The 15,764-nt window shown below is 40.1% G+C and overlaps 1 protein-coding gene across 13 annotated transcripts in view; it reads left to right on the top strand.

Annotated features, from left to right (window-relative positions):
* The window catches only part of CCDC7 (coiled-coil domain containing 7), a 325,715-nt gene that overhangs the window by 146,030 nt on the left and 163,921 nt on the right, over positions 1–15,764 (top strand). For all 13 annotated transcript variants that reach the window (XM_039344077.1, XM_039344074.1, XM_039344070.1 and 10 more), the window contains 6 exons: positions 1,756–1,884; positions 2,251–2,376; positions 2,582–2,710; positions 3,276–3,401; positions 5,444–5,572; positions 13,733–13,858. In XM_039344077.1, the coding sequence (XP_039200011.1) occupies positions 1,756–1,884; positions 2,251–2,376; positions 2,582–2,710; positions 3,276–3,401; positions 5,444–5,572; positions 13,733–13,858 (765 nt within the window). The remainder of the gene's footprint in view (positions 1–1,755; positions 1,885–2,250; positions 2,377–2,581; positions 2,711–3,275; positions 3,402–5,443; positions 5,573–13,732; positions 13,859–15,764) is intronic.

Genomic DNA, 15,764 nt, shown 5'->3' with positions numbered 1-15,764 from the left:
TGATAATAATAATAATAGTAAAGTTGAAAAGTACCTTGGAGGTCATCTAGCTCAACCCCCTGCTCAGGCAGGAAACCCTATACCATTTCGGACAAATGGCTGTCCAGTCTCTTCTTAAAAACTTCCAGTGTTGGAGCATTTACCGCTTCTGGAGGCAGGTTGTTCCACTGGTTAATTGTTCTAACTGTCAGGAAGTTTCTCCTTAGTTCTAGGTTGCTTCTCCCCTTGATTAATTTCCATCTGTTGCTTCTTTTCCTGCCTTCAGGGGCTTTTGAGAATAGGTTGACTCCCTCTTCTTTGTGGCAGTCCCTGAGATATTGGAACACTGCTATCATGTCCCCCCCTCATCCCTCTCTTCATTAAACTAGACATACCCAATTCCAGCAACCATTCTTTATATGTTTTAGCCTCCAGTCCCCTGATCATTTTTGTTGCTCTTCTTGCACTCTTTCTAGAATCTCAACATCTTTTTTACATCGTGGTGACCAAAACTGGATGCAGTATTCCAAGTGTGGCCTTACCAAGGCATTGTAAAGTGATACGTGATCTTGATTCTATCCCTCTGTTAATGCAGCCTAGCACTGTGTTGGCTTTTTTGGCAGCTGCAGCACACTGCTGGCTTATATCTAAGTGATTGTCCACTAGGACTCTGAGAGCCCTCTCGCAGTTACTACTGTTGAGCAAGCTACCCCCTATACTATACCTGTACATTTGGTTTTTCTTGCCTAAATGTAGAACCTTACTTTTTTCACCATTGAATTTCATTTTGTTAGATAGCGCCCAGTGTTCAAGTCTGTCCAGATCCTCCTGTATCCTAAGCCTGTTTACTGGAGTGTTGGCTATTCCTTATCTGGAATGGTATAAGATTTCCTGCTTGAGCAGGGCATTGGACAGTAAGACTTCTATGGTTTCTTCCAACTCTGTTATTCTGTTATTTTTTAGGATAGTCCCTCAATAGAAAATATAAGCAGAGTCATGTTTATTTTGGTAAACTTTAGTTTGGTAGATGGTCATTCTGATACTTTAGGCAGTATCTATCTGCTTACTGATTGATCGAGTTTTAAGCTGATCTTCCTCTAACAGCAAAGTTCAATTACTATTTTTTTACAAACAAACAAATAATAAAATCTTCAATTGCTGAATGTGATGGCTCAGTGGTTAACTTCACTGAGATAGTCAGCTGGCAGACTGGGTTGAGACCCAAGTACAACCCAACAGAATAAGCATTCATTCCTGCCGCAGCTCCTGCCTATCTAGCAGTTTGAAAGCATGTAATGTTTTGTGTGCCTGTGGCATATAACCATGCTGGCCACATGACCACAGAAAATGTCTTTTGACAGCACTGGTTCCCTTGGCTAAGAAACAGAAATGAGTACCATGCCCTTCTAGAGTCAGACAGGGACAGGGAAACATTTAACTGTTACTTTTAATATAGATTAGATTTGTTTTCCTTTGTCCTACAATATTTCTTTTTTTTACTTTTCAGTTCAGTCTTGCCTAGTGCCAGCAAAACAGTTAAATTTACATTTCAGTTCAGTTCATTGAGAAAAAAACTGGAAGAGTAATTAATTGTCTGAGCAGTTTTGCAAAATATAAATCTGAGAAAAAAGTAAAAATGTTCTTTCCTACTTCTTTGGAGGGAGAGGAGGGGTAGGGGAAACAATTACAGTAAGTCTGAATATCATTGCAGCCAGGTCAGAATCTTAAAATTAATGTCCTAGTACTTCTTATTAAGACTTATTCTGCTATTTGCAGAAAAGGAATTAGAAGAATTGCATGAACTATCCAAACTAAAGGAACAGTTACTGGAATCACTGGAATCTAATCAGAAAGAGCTACAAGAAATTCAAGAACTTGCAGCTGCCCAACCTGGCAGTGTCAATGGTCTGTATGCTGTGGTTTTTTTAAATATTTAAATACCAATATATATTTGGAAAGCTGACCTTCTCAGTACATCAGAGTTAAAATCTTGTAATAAAGTAGATTACATTCCTGAGAATACAGGCAAAACCCCCATCCTGTCAAAACTATTTAATAATGTTAATATCCATTCTGTAGTATAGGAAATGCTCTCTTTAATCTTGTGAATGGGGAAGATGTGAATTTATTACTATTTGGAAGTGACATCAAAAATTCTAGACACATACTAATAATTGAGACGTCAAAATTTAGATAATATTAAAGATGAATATGTGGAACATATTGTAACTATTTTTATGTTAAGTAATATTTTATTATGGATTTTTATAGAGCATATGTTACAGGAATTAACTGAGCAAAGAAGACAATTGACCATAGATCTGGAGGCAACACTAGATGGCATACAAGATATATGTCATCGACCTGCAGAAAGAAGTACATTTATACAACCTTCTGGTAGGTAGAGAAGTAAAAGAGTAAGAAATATTCAAGCATTTCTGCTCCCTAGGTGGCCTTAGATACTCAAACATGTTCATTTTAAGTGCATTTCTCATATTCACAGTAAGCATAATCAAGGAGTTTTCTTCGTTTTTGCAAGCAATTAAAAAGTGGGGAATAAAAAATAAACTTTAAATTATATTAAGAAAATTTCTGTTTGCAGAAAAGGAATTGTATGATTTACACAAACTATCTAAAAAGAAGGGACAGTTACTTGAAATGTTGGAATCTAATTGGAGAGAGAGAGAAGAAGTTCAGGAACTTGCAGCTATTCAACCAAGCGATATCACTGGTATTTGAGCTGCTGTTTCTTACACTTGAATATTTATCTATAAAATCATGTTTAATCAAAGATGGGTTTAATGTATAAGAAAACTTGTTCAATTGTAAAATAGCTGATTTTACATTCAACTGATGTTATAGAAATCAGAGGAGCTTGGATCAGAGAATTTTTAATCTGAATTCTAATCTGAACTTTGCAGCTTTATTTCTGTTATATGTATTATTTTAAGGAGAGAGGTGCATAGGAACACATATTTAGTTTTGCTGGCATTCTCAGCATAGCAGCATTATGATCGCATAATCAAGATGGATTATAATCCTGATATGGGCAGAAGCAATATCCTCCCAACCCCCTTTTAAATTTTAATATTCATTCTGGGATGTATGAAATGTTGCATAATTTAATCACTTAATGATTGGGTAGAAATTTTGGGGAGACAGGATTCATTCCACTTGGGAAATGATACCAGAAATATTAATATAAGCTAACAAGTATGTTTTTGAAATCTAAATAATAATAATGATCTTAATTATTTTTATACATATACTTAATATTTTATTATTGATTTTTTTAGCAAATAAGCTGCAGGAGTTAACTGAGCAAAGAAAAAAGGTGACCACAGAACTGAAAGCAACTCTAGATGGTATACAAAATATATGTCGTCAGACTTCAGAAACTAGTACATTTATACTACCTTCTGGTAAATAAAAAATAAAAAATATTACTAGGAATTTTAGAAAAATATGCAATAATTATATATATTGTTTTCATATTTTAAATCTAGTAATCAATGGAATTAGTGAGCTATAAGAGTGAGAACAGTTGGAGTTCTCTCCGTTCCATCTTCCTAATCAAATACATTTGACAATTCCAGGGTATATGCATTATCATTTTTTAAATTTTCATATTCACCGCCATTTATATTTATGAGTATTTTAACAGAACTTGTGTCAGTACTGGACCCCATGGAAGCCTCTTTGATTTTTAGTATAATAAACTATTTAATCTTACAGACCATTTATTTCATTACGGTCATTCTTTCTGATACCATTTATATAGCCTGACAGCATAATAATAATAATAATAATAATAATAATAATAATAATAATAATGATGATGATGATGATGATGATGATGATGATGATGATGATGATGATGATGTTGGAAAGGACCTTGGAGGTCACTGAGTCCAACCTCCTGCTCAGGCAAGAAACCCTATACCATTTTGGACAAATGGCTGTCCAGTCTCTTCTTAAGTGTTGGAGCATTCACCACTTCTGGAGGAAGGTTGTTCCACTGGTTAGTTGTTCTAACTGTCAGGAAGTTTCTCCTTAGTTCTAGGTTGCTTCTCTCCTTGATCAGTTTCCACCCGTTGCTTCTTGTCCTGCCTTCAGGCGCCTTGGAGAATAGCTTGACTCCCTCTTTGTGGCAACCCCTGAGATATTGGAACACTGCTATCATGTCCCCCCCTCATCCTTCTCTTTGTTAAACTAGACATACTCAATTCAAGCAACCATTCCTTATATGTTTTAGCCTCCAGTCCCCTAATCATCTTTGTTGCTCTTCTCTGTACTCTTTCTAGAGTCTCAGCATCTTTTTTACAACGTGGTAATGTAAAAAACGCTGTGCAAATAACTAAGAATAATTTACATATGGTTTTATTCATATTTTGAGTTCAAAACTTACCTTAAAATATTTGACTTTTCTGTGCTTTTTAAAGAAGCATAGATATTCATCTTTCTCTTTGGATCAGCTTACTTGCATTATCCAATATAAAAAGATTCCATCTCTGCCCACCTTTACATTTATACTTTCAGTCTCTAATTCTGAAAAAAAAAAAAAATTATGCTTCTGTTATGGGTGTTCCATTCCATAGTTTCCAATAATCAGGGAGAAAATTTTCTGCATATTGTGCATCTTCTGGTGACTTTATAGAGAAAAGTTTCTATATCAACTTGTCTTCTGAAATATTCAGATTAAGTTTCTGTACCCTAAATGTCTTTTAGGTATTCAATTTTGGCACTATTAGAGGTTGTTCCTCCCCCTGTCTCTCTCCTGGTAGCTAACAAAGTGGGAGAGAACCCGTGGCTTAGAGGTTATAACATCTGCCTAACATGCAGATAGCCCAGGTTCGAATCTCAGAAGAGTAAGTTTGGCTGATGAGGGTTAAAGGAACCCGAAATAGCTATACCATTCTCTCTTTATTCTTTGTTAGCAAAACCTAAAAACCTAAAAATGTAAAATGATGTCGCAGTTAGTGACTGCTGCTTGTGGATGGCTCTAGATTGAGCTGATACAGGCAAAAGAAAAGAAAAGAAAGAAGATTTCTTTCTCCCATATCTGGGCTGACAGGGTGTTCATTCAAGGTAAAAATCTCCTCCCCCTGTCTCTCTCCTGGTAGCTAACAAAGTGGGAGAGAACCCGTGGCTTAGAGGTTATAACATCTGCCTAACATGCAGATAGCCCAGGTTCGAATCTCAGAAGAGTAAGTTTGGCTGATGAGGGTTAAAGGAACCCGAAATAGCTATACCATTCTCTCTTTATTCTTTGTTAGCAAAACCTAAAAACCTATATATATATATATATATATATATATATATATATATATATATATATATATATATATATATATATATATATTTAAACAGTGTAAAATTTAAACAGTGTAAAATTTAAACAGTGTAAAAGCAAGCAGCTTAAACATATTACTGGAGGGGTTGCTTATAAAGTTTCTAATTTCAGAAAAGGAGGTACATGAATTGCGTGAACTGTCTGAGAAGAAGAAGCAGTTACTGGAAGCACTAGATTCTAATCAGAAACAGCTACATGAAATTCACGAGCTTGAGGCTACCCAACTAGGCAGCATCATTGGTATGTTTGTTGTGATCTCTTAAATACAAATGAAGCTTGAATTAAAAAGTAATGCTTCCAATATTAGAAGTCACCACTTGATGGCAGTATTATATACTTTGATGTATTCTTTAGTGCCTGCTCTTTCTATTGCTAAGAATGGCTGTCAGAAAGAGTTGAATTGCTACTTACAAACAAATGTCTACAGTGCTGTGACTCAATTTTTGACTGCTGAAGAATTCATCATTATGAGCCAGAAACAATGTATCTATTAGTCCATGGAATATTGTCACAAAGTTTCATTGCTTTTTAAAGAAAAAATGAAAACCAGGTTTTAGCAAGAAAACTCAGTTATGTTCTTTGGGACACAAATGATGTTGGGTCCTCTTTCTTTTGATCTGGGAGAAAATGTGGGCAAATAAGATGTGAGGTATCTTATTTGCTTTAGGAAAGAGGTCCATTTATATCCCAACAACAACAGTAGAGTTTGTTGTTGGGGGTAGCTAGCAAATAGATTGTAATCTAGTCAATTTTTTAATATGATTTCTGAGTCCTTTTTAAAGCATGTTGATGTGTGTGTATATGCTTCTTCTGTGTCATTGTGACTGGATATAATATTTTAACTGTTGTTGATGTTCCTTTTTGTTGTGGGGTATGATTCCGTGATTGTCCCTTGAGGAGGTAGGGAAGTATGATATGGGTGTTTTGTTTTTTTAATTTGTTTTTAGTCAGGTGTGGTTCATTGTGTTGTTGGCTTTGTCTTTTGGAGATTGCTTGTTACACTGTATATTTCTGAATGAGAGTCTGGTTTCATGAATGGCAGTGCTGTATTTTATGAATGGAAATATAGTTTCCTTAGGCTAGACTGGCGGTAGTTAGGAAGGCTTCCTTTCTTATTCTTATGGGAGATTTCTTTTCTATTCTTTGGAAGATTATTCTTGATGGAGGGAGAATCTTCTATTCCTGGGGGGGGGGGGGAGATTCCTTTTACACCTGCCCCCTTTCTGCCATATATGTATGTATGTATGTATGTATGTATGTATGTATGTATGTATGTAGTTTATATTGCACAACATATGGTTCATCTGAATAGATCTTGTATTTTTTGTTTATCTGGAAATCTGATTGGGGTTTCAGTTAGGCGGTTTGCGAGGAGAAAAAACCTTATTGAGGCATGAGTGGAAGCGCTGAAAGAGGCAACAAAAAAGGATCCCTATGGCAATTATGGAGATAGCTCCTAGGAAAAAGGCTTTTAGCCAGTGAAAGTCAGATAAACAGCCCTTTTTTGTATCTGCTGTTTTTCACTAATTCTTTGAAATCCTTAATATTGTCTTCTATGAACTGGGAGTTTTTGGACAAGGTAAAGTAACACATATCTCAAAACTCCTCACAATTGTGGTTGTGTCTTAGCACTAAATAATCAAAGATGCTTTGTGAACTTGTCTAAGCTCCCAATATAGCGCTTCTAGGGCTTGGGACATTGTATTAAGACTTTTAGCTAATGCACAGGTGAGGCGGTTAATATTTTTTGAATTATGAACAGCTAGCTCAGGGGCAACTATGAGGGAAACAGCAAGTGCGATATATTTCACCTGGTTAAATAAGGCTGTTTGTGAGTCGCAGTCTGGCATTAGGAGTTGGTTGCTTCCTGAGGGAGGACAAGAGGATGGTTAATTGCCTGAGGACACAAGGTCCCCCTGTGGAGTTATCTGGGGTGTACCAGTATGTTTGCAGCAAAACCCATCCAGAGGAAGTTTTATGTGAATGAAGGTGAAGAGAATATCTTCAGTGTGGTTGCACTTAAGATCAGGGCTGCATTTGACAGGTTGTGGCAGGTGGGCTCCTTGAGGGAGGATCATTTTCCATTGTGAACATTGTTTTATCTTTGTTTCTATGCTGGGTCTTCAATTGAAAATAGTGAGTATGTGGTGGTGAAGTGGAAGTTTTTGAACATAGTGTAGTTCTGCATGGTGTGTAGATGTCTGGCAATTCCTATGAGGCAGGTTGTCAAGATGTCCTTAATGGATTTTCCTCTCACGAGACAAAAATCAATTGTTTTCAGAATTTGTCGAGCTAAGTATTCCTAGACATTTTCCTATTTGGGAGTAGATGTCTGTCTATAAGTCTGTCTATTGGACTAATTACAGAGTAAAGGAGTAAAAGGTTCAAGAAGAGTTTTAACCCTCCCCCCATTTGTCCATTCTCCATTATTCTCATGGGTCTTGAAGAGAGTCTTTAGTTCCCACTCGTCAGTTTCTGAGTTTGAGTTTGATGGGCGGGACCTTTGTTGTCAGGTTCTGTTTGATGCTGGGGTTGGTTGCTTCCAGTTTTAGGTGGGACCAGTTGATTCAAAAGACTTTCCCCCCAATCTTTACAGATGTCTGGTTAACAAGACTTGGAAGGGCCCATTCCATTTATGTTGCAGTTTAGATTTCCATGTGAAAGATCAAATCCACACGCAGTTTCCTGGCTCAAATGAGTGGAGGGCTTCTTCCAGGGGCAGTGTCTGCATTAATGTGCTCTGCTTCCACAGCCCTCGAAGATGTCTGTCTAGATGGGAAACCTCAGACAAAACCACGTTTTCTCCTTCTAAGCTAAAGGAAAGTGGATCTAAGCCTTTCAAAGTATCTGGGGGTCTCCTGAAAAGTGATTCAAAGCAAGAAATGCCTATATCCTGTCAGGGTCCGATTCTCAGGTGTAAAAGGGCAGTGGGTAAAACTTGGGGCCACAATAAATGTTTCCTGTCAGAGTTAGCCTAACAGGGTCCTTATAACTTTCCTATTTCATTTATTAAAACATTCTTACTTTAAATAAAATTATGGAAGTGGAGACATTACTTGTAACTAAACACGTGCATATTTAGAATTGGATAGTTAAACAGGTGCTTGGGATGAAAATATTTTATTGCCATTAGTTTCTCCAGCACTGGAGATGGATAATCCACCAATGGGTTTACACTGTATTCCTGCCCAATCACATCAAGTCAGCCATAGTTGCCACGCCCGTCCTGGACCATAGAGATCCCAGTCTTGACTTGATCTTGCCCAGGACAGACGTGCAGGTTTGGCTCTTAGACATCCATCTGGGTCATCAGTTTCTGAGGATTCTTACCTCAACCAACCTGCCACAGAGCAGGAGGTTCAAACGTCTGAAGAGGAAGAAAATCCTCCAGAGGCTCCTTCATTCAGCGGCCTCTTTAACCCTTCTTTCTTTGTCACCTTGCTACATAAGGCCACATCCACCGCCCATCTTGGGCCGGGATCTTCATCAACAACGACTCCCGTTCCCCCAGACTCAAAGGTAGACCCGAACTTAGTCGAGCCAGTCGTGGCTCAACACTGCATCCCCTGCCCTTCTTTATTCCTGAATGCGATCCAGAAACAATGGGCTTCTCCTGCTTTTCTTCCCCTCCCAGGTAACACTGACAAAAGGCTGTACAATGTGGCCAGGGTCTGGAGGAGGCTCTGGAGATACCGGGTGTGGACGAGCCCTTAGGGTCCCTAGTATCGGCCACCGCAATCTCCGGGGATTTTTCAGAAGCCCTTAAGGCTGAGGACTGCAAGTGCGAGTCCACTTACCGCAGAACACACCAAGCGGCCGCATGGGCGATCAGGGCCGCAACCTCCGCCTCATTTTTCAATAGGGCCGCACTCTGCTGGATCCGGTAACTTCAAGCCCGGATTCCAGCAGAGGATATCCGCACACACCAGGACCTTAGTAAGATGGTGGCGGCCACTGAGTATGCATCAGATGCAACCCTCCAGGCCGCCAGGTTTTCGTCCAGAGCTATGGCGTCCAGTATCACTGGTTGCTGGATGCTTTGGTTGAAACATTGGCAAACCGATGCTAAGTCTAAGTGGAAGCTGATGGCTGCTCCATATCAGGGAGGTAAGTTATTTGGGGACGAGCTAAATCCCTACTTATCTGAGAACAAGGACAAACGCAGGGTCCTTAATCGTCTACTCAAAAGATCGGACAAACGCTCCAGTTATTATCCAAGGAGGCAGTCCTTTCGTGCTGGAGCTAGATACAGTTACACTCAGCCCTTCCAACCTTTTCAGGCCAGACAAGATAGGCAGGAGAGACAGGCTGATAGGCAAGCTCCTAGATCCAGGTAACAATTGCAGGGCAAGCAGCCCTTTCAAGGGAACAGCAGGCCATTCCGATGCTCCAGGTGACTCCCCATCAGTACCTCCCATAGGGGGCAGACTATCTCTATTTGCCCACCAGTGGGAGGCCACCACCACAGACGTGTGGGTACTCAACACCGTCCATCACAGTCTTTCCCTGGAATTTGTCTCAACCCACCAAATCGGTTCCTCTCTTGCCCATATCCCTGAAACCGAACAAAGAAAAGGCTGATACTGAAGCCATTCAACATTTATTGCACATACGAGCCATAGAACCGGTACCACTGGACCAGAGAGGTCAGGGATTTTACTCCATCCTCTTCGTTGTTCCCAAGGCGTCCGGGGGATGGAGAGCCATTCTAGATCTCAAAGGCTTGAATTTTCATCTTGCATACCACAAATTCAAGATGCAAACGCTCTGCTCCATCTTGGGAAGCGTAAGAAAAGGGGACTTCCTGACGTCTATCGACCTCACGGAGGCATACTTTCATATCCCTATCTCTCTGGCCCACCGCTGGTTTCTACGGTTTGCATACAAGGGATGCCACTTCCAGTACAGAGCGCTCCCATTTGGCCTATCATCAGCTCCCAGGGTGTTTACCAAGATCCTGGTGGTTCTGGCAGCTCATTTAAGGATGATACCAGTCAGAGTCCAATGCTATCTGGACGACATATTAATCCAGTCATCGTCTACCCGGTCCGCCGTGTCGGAACTCGAATGGGTGGTAAAGCTGCTCCAGGACCACAGGTTCTCGGTAAACTTTCCCAAGAGCCACTTGGTCCCCACAACAAGGCTATTACACCTCGGGGCCATCATAGACATAGTGGAGTGCTGGGTGTACCTATCACAAGAACGCCGGGACAGCATAAGGGACTCAGTCCTTCAAATACGCAGGGGTCGGTCAGTAACGTTGGCCAGGCTCTTCCAATTGTTAGGAAGATGATCTCAGCCATAGCAATCGTCCCGTGGTCCAGGCTCCACTCCAGGGAACTACAATGGTTCATGCTCCCCTTCCAGAGGTGGAACCTCAGTGCATCCCAACAAAGGGTAAGACTACCACAACAGGTGTTGCGCTCCCTCATGTGGTGGCTATCGCCAGCCATGCTCAGAGGGTCATACTTCAAGGAGCCGAACCGAATAGTACTCACGACCGACGCCAGCCTGTTCGGCTGGGGAGCACACCTTCAGTCGCAGTGGGCACAGGGCCGTTGGTCCAACTCAGACCTCTGGCACAACATAAATTGGCTCGAACTACGAGCCATCCACCTAGGGCTTCGTCACTTTCACAATCAGGTGACATGCCGCCACATACTGGTCCTTACGGACAATGTGGCAGCCAAGGCTCACATAAACCATCAAGAGGATACCCGCTCTCGGACTCTATTGACCGAGTCTCTCTTAGTGGGATCCTGGGCAGAACACAATCTGGCCTCCATCAAGGCCTATCATATTTCGGGGGAAGCAAACACCCAGGCCAATTTGCTGAGCAGGACAATGGTAGATCACTCGGAATGGCGCCTCCATCCGAGGGTCTTCAAAGAAATTTGTCACCGTTTCGGCCTTCCACTTGTGGACCTCTTCGTGTCCTTGTCCAATGCCCAACTGACTCGCTTCTTTTCCAGGTTCCCATCTGTAGGGGCAGAACAGACAAATGCTCTTTGGAGCCCATGGCCACAGGGTCTGCTTTACGCTTTCCCCCCTCTACCTCTTCTCCCGGCGGTAACACACAAGCTCCTTTGGGGGTGAGCGGAGATACTCCTGGTGGCCCCTTATTGGCCAAGGAGACATTGGTTCACTGATCTGATGAGCCTATCCCTTTCAGATCCTTGGCGGATCCCTCTGGAACGGGTCTCTCTCAGCCAAGGGGTTATTCTTCATTCGGACCCCCATGGCTCCAGTTAGCCGACTGGTACTTGAGCACTCAATCTTAACAGGGGAGCTTTGCTCGCCAGGGGTCATCACAGTAATCCAGGCCTCCCGCCACCCTTCCACAAACTGCATTTACAAGGCCACGTGGAAGAACTTCCGATTATGGTGCTCCGCCCGACAGTTGTCGCTCTTGGAACTCACAATTCCCCATATCTTGGACTACTTGCTAGACGGTCTAGAGAGGGGCTTGGCGCCAAACACATTGCATAGACAGATTGCTGCGCTTTCCACGGTCCTCACATGTGACTCAGCGGGAACATTGGGTCATCACCCCTTAATCCGCTCATTCATTAAAGGGGCCACTAACACCAGACCCCCTACTGTGCAGAGGTACCCTTTGTGGGAGCTACCATGGGTCCTCCGGGCTCTTACTAAGTCACTCTTTGAGCCCCTAAGAATGTGCAACGTTTACTACCTGTCCCACAAGGTGGCATTCTTGGTGGCAATCACCTCAGCACGACGCATCTTCGAATTGGCAGCGCTCTCGATCCGGGATGACTTGTGCGTTTTCCACCGGGATCGAGTGATCCTCCGACTCGACCCTACCTTCGTCCCGAAAGTCAACTCTCTATTCCATAGATCACAGGAGATAGTGCTGCCGGATTTTTGCCCCAACCCATCGCACGCTCTGGAACGGCAATGGCATAGTTTGGATGTCCATAGAGCACTTTGATACTATATTTCACGAACAGCGGAATTCCGCAAATCAGAAGCCCTCTTTATATCTTTCCACTCTTCCTCCAGACGTTGGAAGGTTTCCTTTTCCACAATTGGTAGGTGGATTAGAGCATGCATTGCCGGAGTGTATCAAGTCAAGTCATTGCCGGTTCCAAGACGGGTAACTGCCCACTCCACACAGAGTGCAGCTACTTCAGCGGCCTGGGCTACCCAGGCATCCATTGAGGAAGTCTTTTATTTGGACTGCAAGATTGATAGGTTTGCCTCCGTGGAGTCTTCCTTTAATAGGAGGATTCTCCAATAGGTTATTCATCAAAGTGCCACACCGGACCAGTCTGTTTCCCACCTTCAGGGACAGTAGGCTTTGGTATGTCCCATTGGTGGATTCTCCATCTCCAGTGCTGGAGAAGGGGAGTTGTCTTACCTGAACACTTTTTCTCAGCACGGAAATGGAGAATCCACTCCCACCCTTGTAGGTCATCTAGGCCTAGGGTTAGTTTTTTAGTTTTGAGAGCCACAACGTCTTGCTGTCAGTCAATGACTACGCTCGTGTCAAGACTGGGATTTCTATGGTCCAGGACGGGCGTGGCAACTTTGGCTGACTTGATCTGATTGGGCATACAGTCTAAACCCATTGGTGGATTCTCCATCTCTGTGCTGAGAAAAGGCATTCAGGTAAGACAACGCCCCTTTTCTACTATTATACATTCATTTTATACCAAGTGAAAAACAATTTCAGGAATGCCTGCAAAATGCTCACAGATTAATCTAGAAATCATTAGGTTGCGAAGGACTATTTTCTTCAATCAATGTGCTAATGGTGTGCCCATTCTTAGTTGTAAAGGTAGTTATTTGTGTTTGCTAACCCAAATTTACAGTGCTATAAGCACAGGAAGTATTTGCTTATTGTAATAGAAAATCCTATGTATTACACTTGTGTCAGAAAAATTGTTCAACTGCAAAGAAGTTAAAATAACTTGGCCATATAGAAAGCAGAGCATAGAGAACCAGTATCAGGGAATTTTTTATTTAAGATTAGATTTAAACTCAGCAGCTTAATTTTAATATATGCACTTGTTCAAAAATAATCCTGTGGGAGATCGAGCATAGGAATTTATCCATAATTCTGTTGACTTTCTTGGCACAGCAGCATTATAATCCGATAATCAACATTACATTTCTAAGAATATAGAAAGTGTTTCTATCTTGCCAAAACCATTTCATAATTTTAATATCCATTATGCATTGTATGAAGTGCAGAGGAATTTAACCAATTGTGAAAGGATGAATGTTTTGGGAATATAGGATTTCATTCTATTTTGGAAGTGGCTCCATACATATTAGACAGAAGTTAATCATTAAAAATTATTAATCTAGATAATATTAATGATTATGTTTATGAACTTAATTATGTTTATGTACAATAAATATGATTTTTTGTAGAGCATAAGCTGCAAGAATTGACTGAGCAAAAAAGATATTTGACTACAGATTTGGAGGCAACCCTAGATAATATACAAAATGTATGTCGTCATAGTTCAGAAAGAATTACATTTATACAACCTTCTGGTAAGTAGGAAAAAATTATTAAAGATTTAAGAAAACGTGACACTGATTATGCATAATGTTTTAATATCATAAATTTAGGAATTGGTATGATTGGTGAGATTATCAGAAAGAAAGAGACAATTGGACTCCTTTCCATCCTGTCTAGATTTAAATCCATTTGAGAATTCCAATGTATTTGTATTAATTTTAAATTCATCATAATTTATATGTACCATATTTTCCAGTGTATATGATGACTCGGCGTATAAGGTGACCCCTGACTTCGAAGACGATTTGCATGCTTAGAAAGTCGTCTTATACACCGGAAACTACTGTATTTTCCGGCGTATAAGACGACTCAGCCTATAAGACAACCCCCGGCTTCGGAGACGATTTGCATGCTTAGAAAGTCGTTTTATATGCCGGAAAATACGGGTATTAGTATGTTAAATGTGTTTTAGTCAATCAGTACTGGACACAGAAACCCAAAGAATCCAGTTTTTATAATTATGAAACCCTTTATGTAACCAAACATTTTTGGTAGTGGTCACTCTTTCTGGTCCTGCTTGCTGCAGATTTATTATAGGAATGAGGGTTACTGTAATAACACTTCAGCTCTGATGAAATACTGCACGTGCTATTATGAATAATATTGATTTGGTTTCATTTATATTATGGATTCAAAAAATTTCTCAAAAAAAACTTAATTATGCTATGCTTTGTAAATAGACTTAGACTTTCAGATTTCTGTTTGGGTCAATTTTGTGTATATTACTGAATTTGTTCTTTTTTTTATTGAAAATTTTTAAAAGTTTTTACAAATAACAACAAAAAGACAACAACAAACAAGAAAAACAAAACAAAACAACCCTCACCCAACCCCTCCCAAACCACCCCCTCCATCCCCCCCCCCGAGCTTCCCAGAGTTGAATATAGGCTTAATTAAAATTTTAAGAAACCTAAACAAATTTTTACAACTTATAAAATAGTTAATAATAAAATATATATGACATAAACGTTAAGGAAAAAAAATACTTAAAAAGAGAAAAAAAGAAAAAAGAAAGAAAGAGAAAAAGAAATAGGAAAAAGAAAAAAAAGAGAAAACAATCTATAAAATATCAAAAATTATATACAAGTTACAAAAAGGCTAAATAATATTTTTTTATATCCAATTTATGTTGTATAAAATTTATCCATTTTTCCCATACAGCAAGAAATTTCTCTTGCGATTGCCCCTTTAAAAAAGTCGAAATCTTTGCCATTTCTGCCAGATAAGAAACTTTAAAAAACCACTCTTGCAAGGTAGGCAAAGATTCCTTCTTCCAATATTGCCCTACTAACAGCCTTGCGGCTGTAATCAAATTTAACATTAATATAACCTCCTTAGCATCACAATCAGTAACAATACCTAACAAAAATAATTGCGGAGTAAATTTTACCCTCCTTCTAAAAATTCTTTGAATATTCCACCATATCTTAATCCAAAAAGCTTTTATATTTTTACACGACCACCAGATATGATAATAAGTGGCGTCCAAACAGCCACATCTCCAACACTTAGGCTGTAAGTCAGGGTACATAAGAGACATTTTTTGTGGATCAAGGTGCCATCTATAAAACATCTTATAAAAATTCTCCCTTAAGTTCTGGGCTTGTGTAAATTTAACATTTCTCACCCAGATAATTTCCCAGGTATCCAGTGGGATTGGCTCACCAAAATTTTGTGCCCATTTAATCATACAGTCTTTAATTAATTCAGATTCTGAATCCAATTCCACTACAACCCCATAAACCCTCTTAATGTGAGTTTGTTTTTGATCCTTTACTTGTTTAAAAAGATTTTCATCTTCTCTAAGCCAGCCCACATTACAATCCATCTTCCATCTGTCCACTATTTGTCTGTATTGAAACCATGAATAGGTAATAT

This window comes from Crotalus tigris, unplaced genomic scaffold (genome assembly GCF_016545835.1).
Source record: "Crotalus tigris isolate CLP2741 ecotype Arizona unplaced genomic scaffold, ASM1654583v1 scf7180000017890.1996003, whole genome shotgun sequence".
NCBI classification, from domain to species: Eukaryota; Metazoa; Chordata; class Lepidosauria; order Squamata; family Viperidae; genus Crotalus; species Crotalus tigris.
Note: the sequence above shows the minus strand (reverse complement) of the source record. Positions and strands in the feature narration are given on the sequence as shown.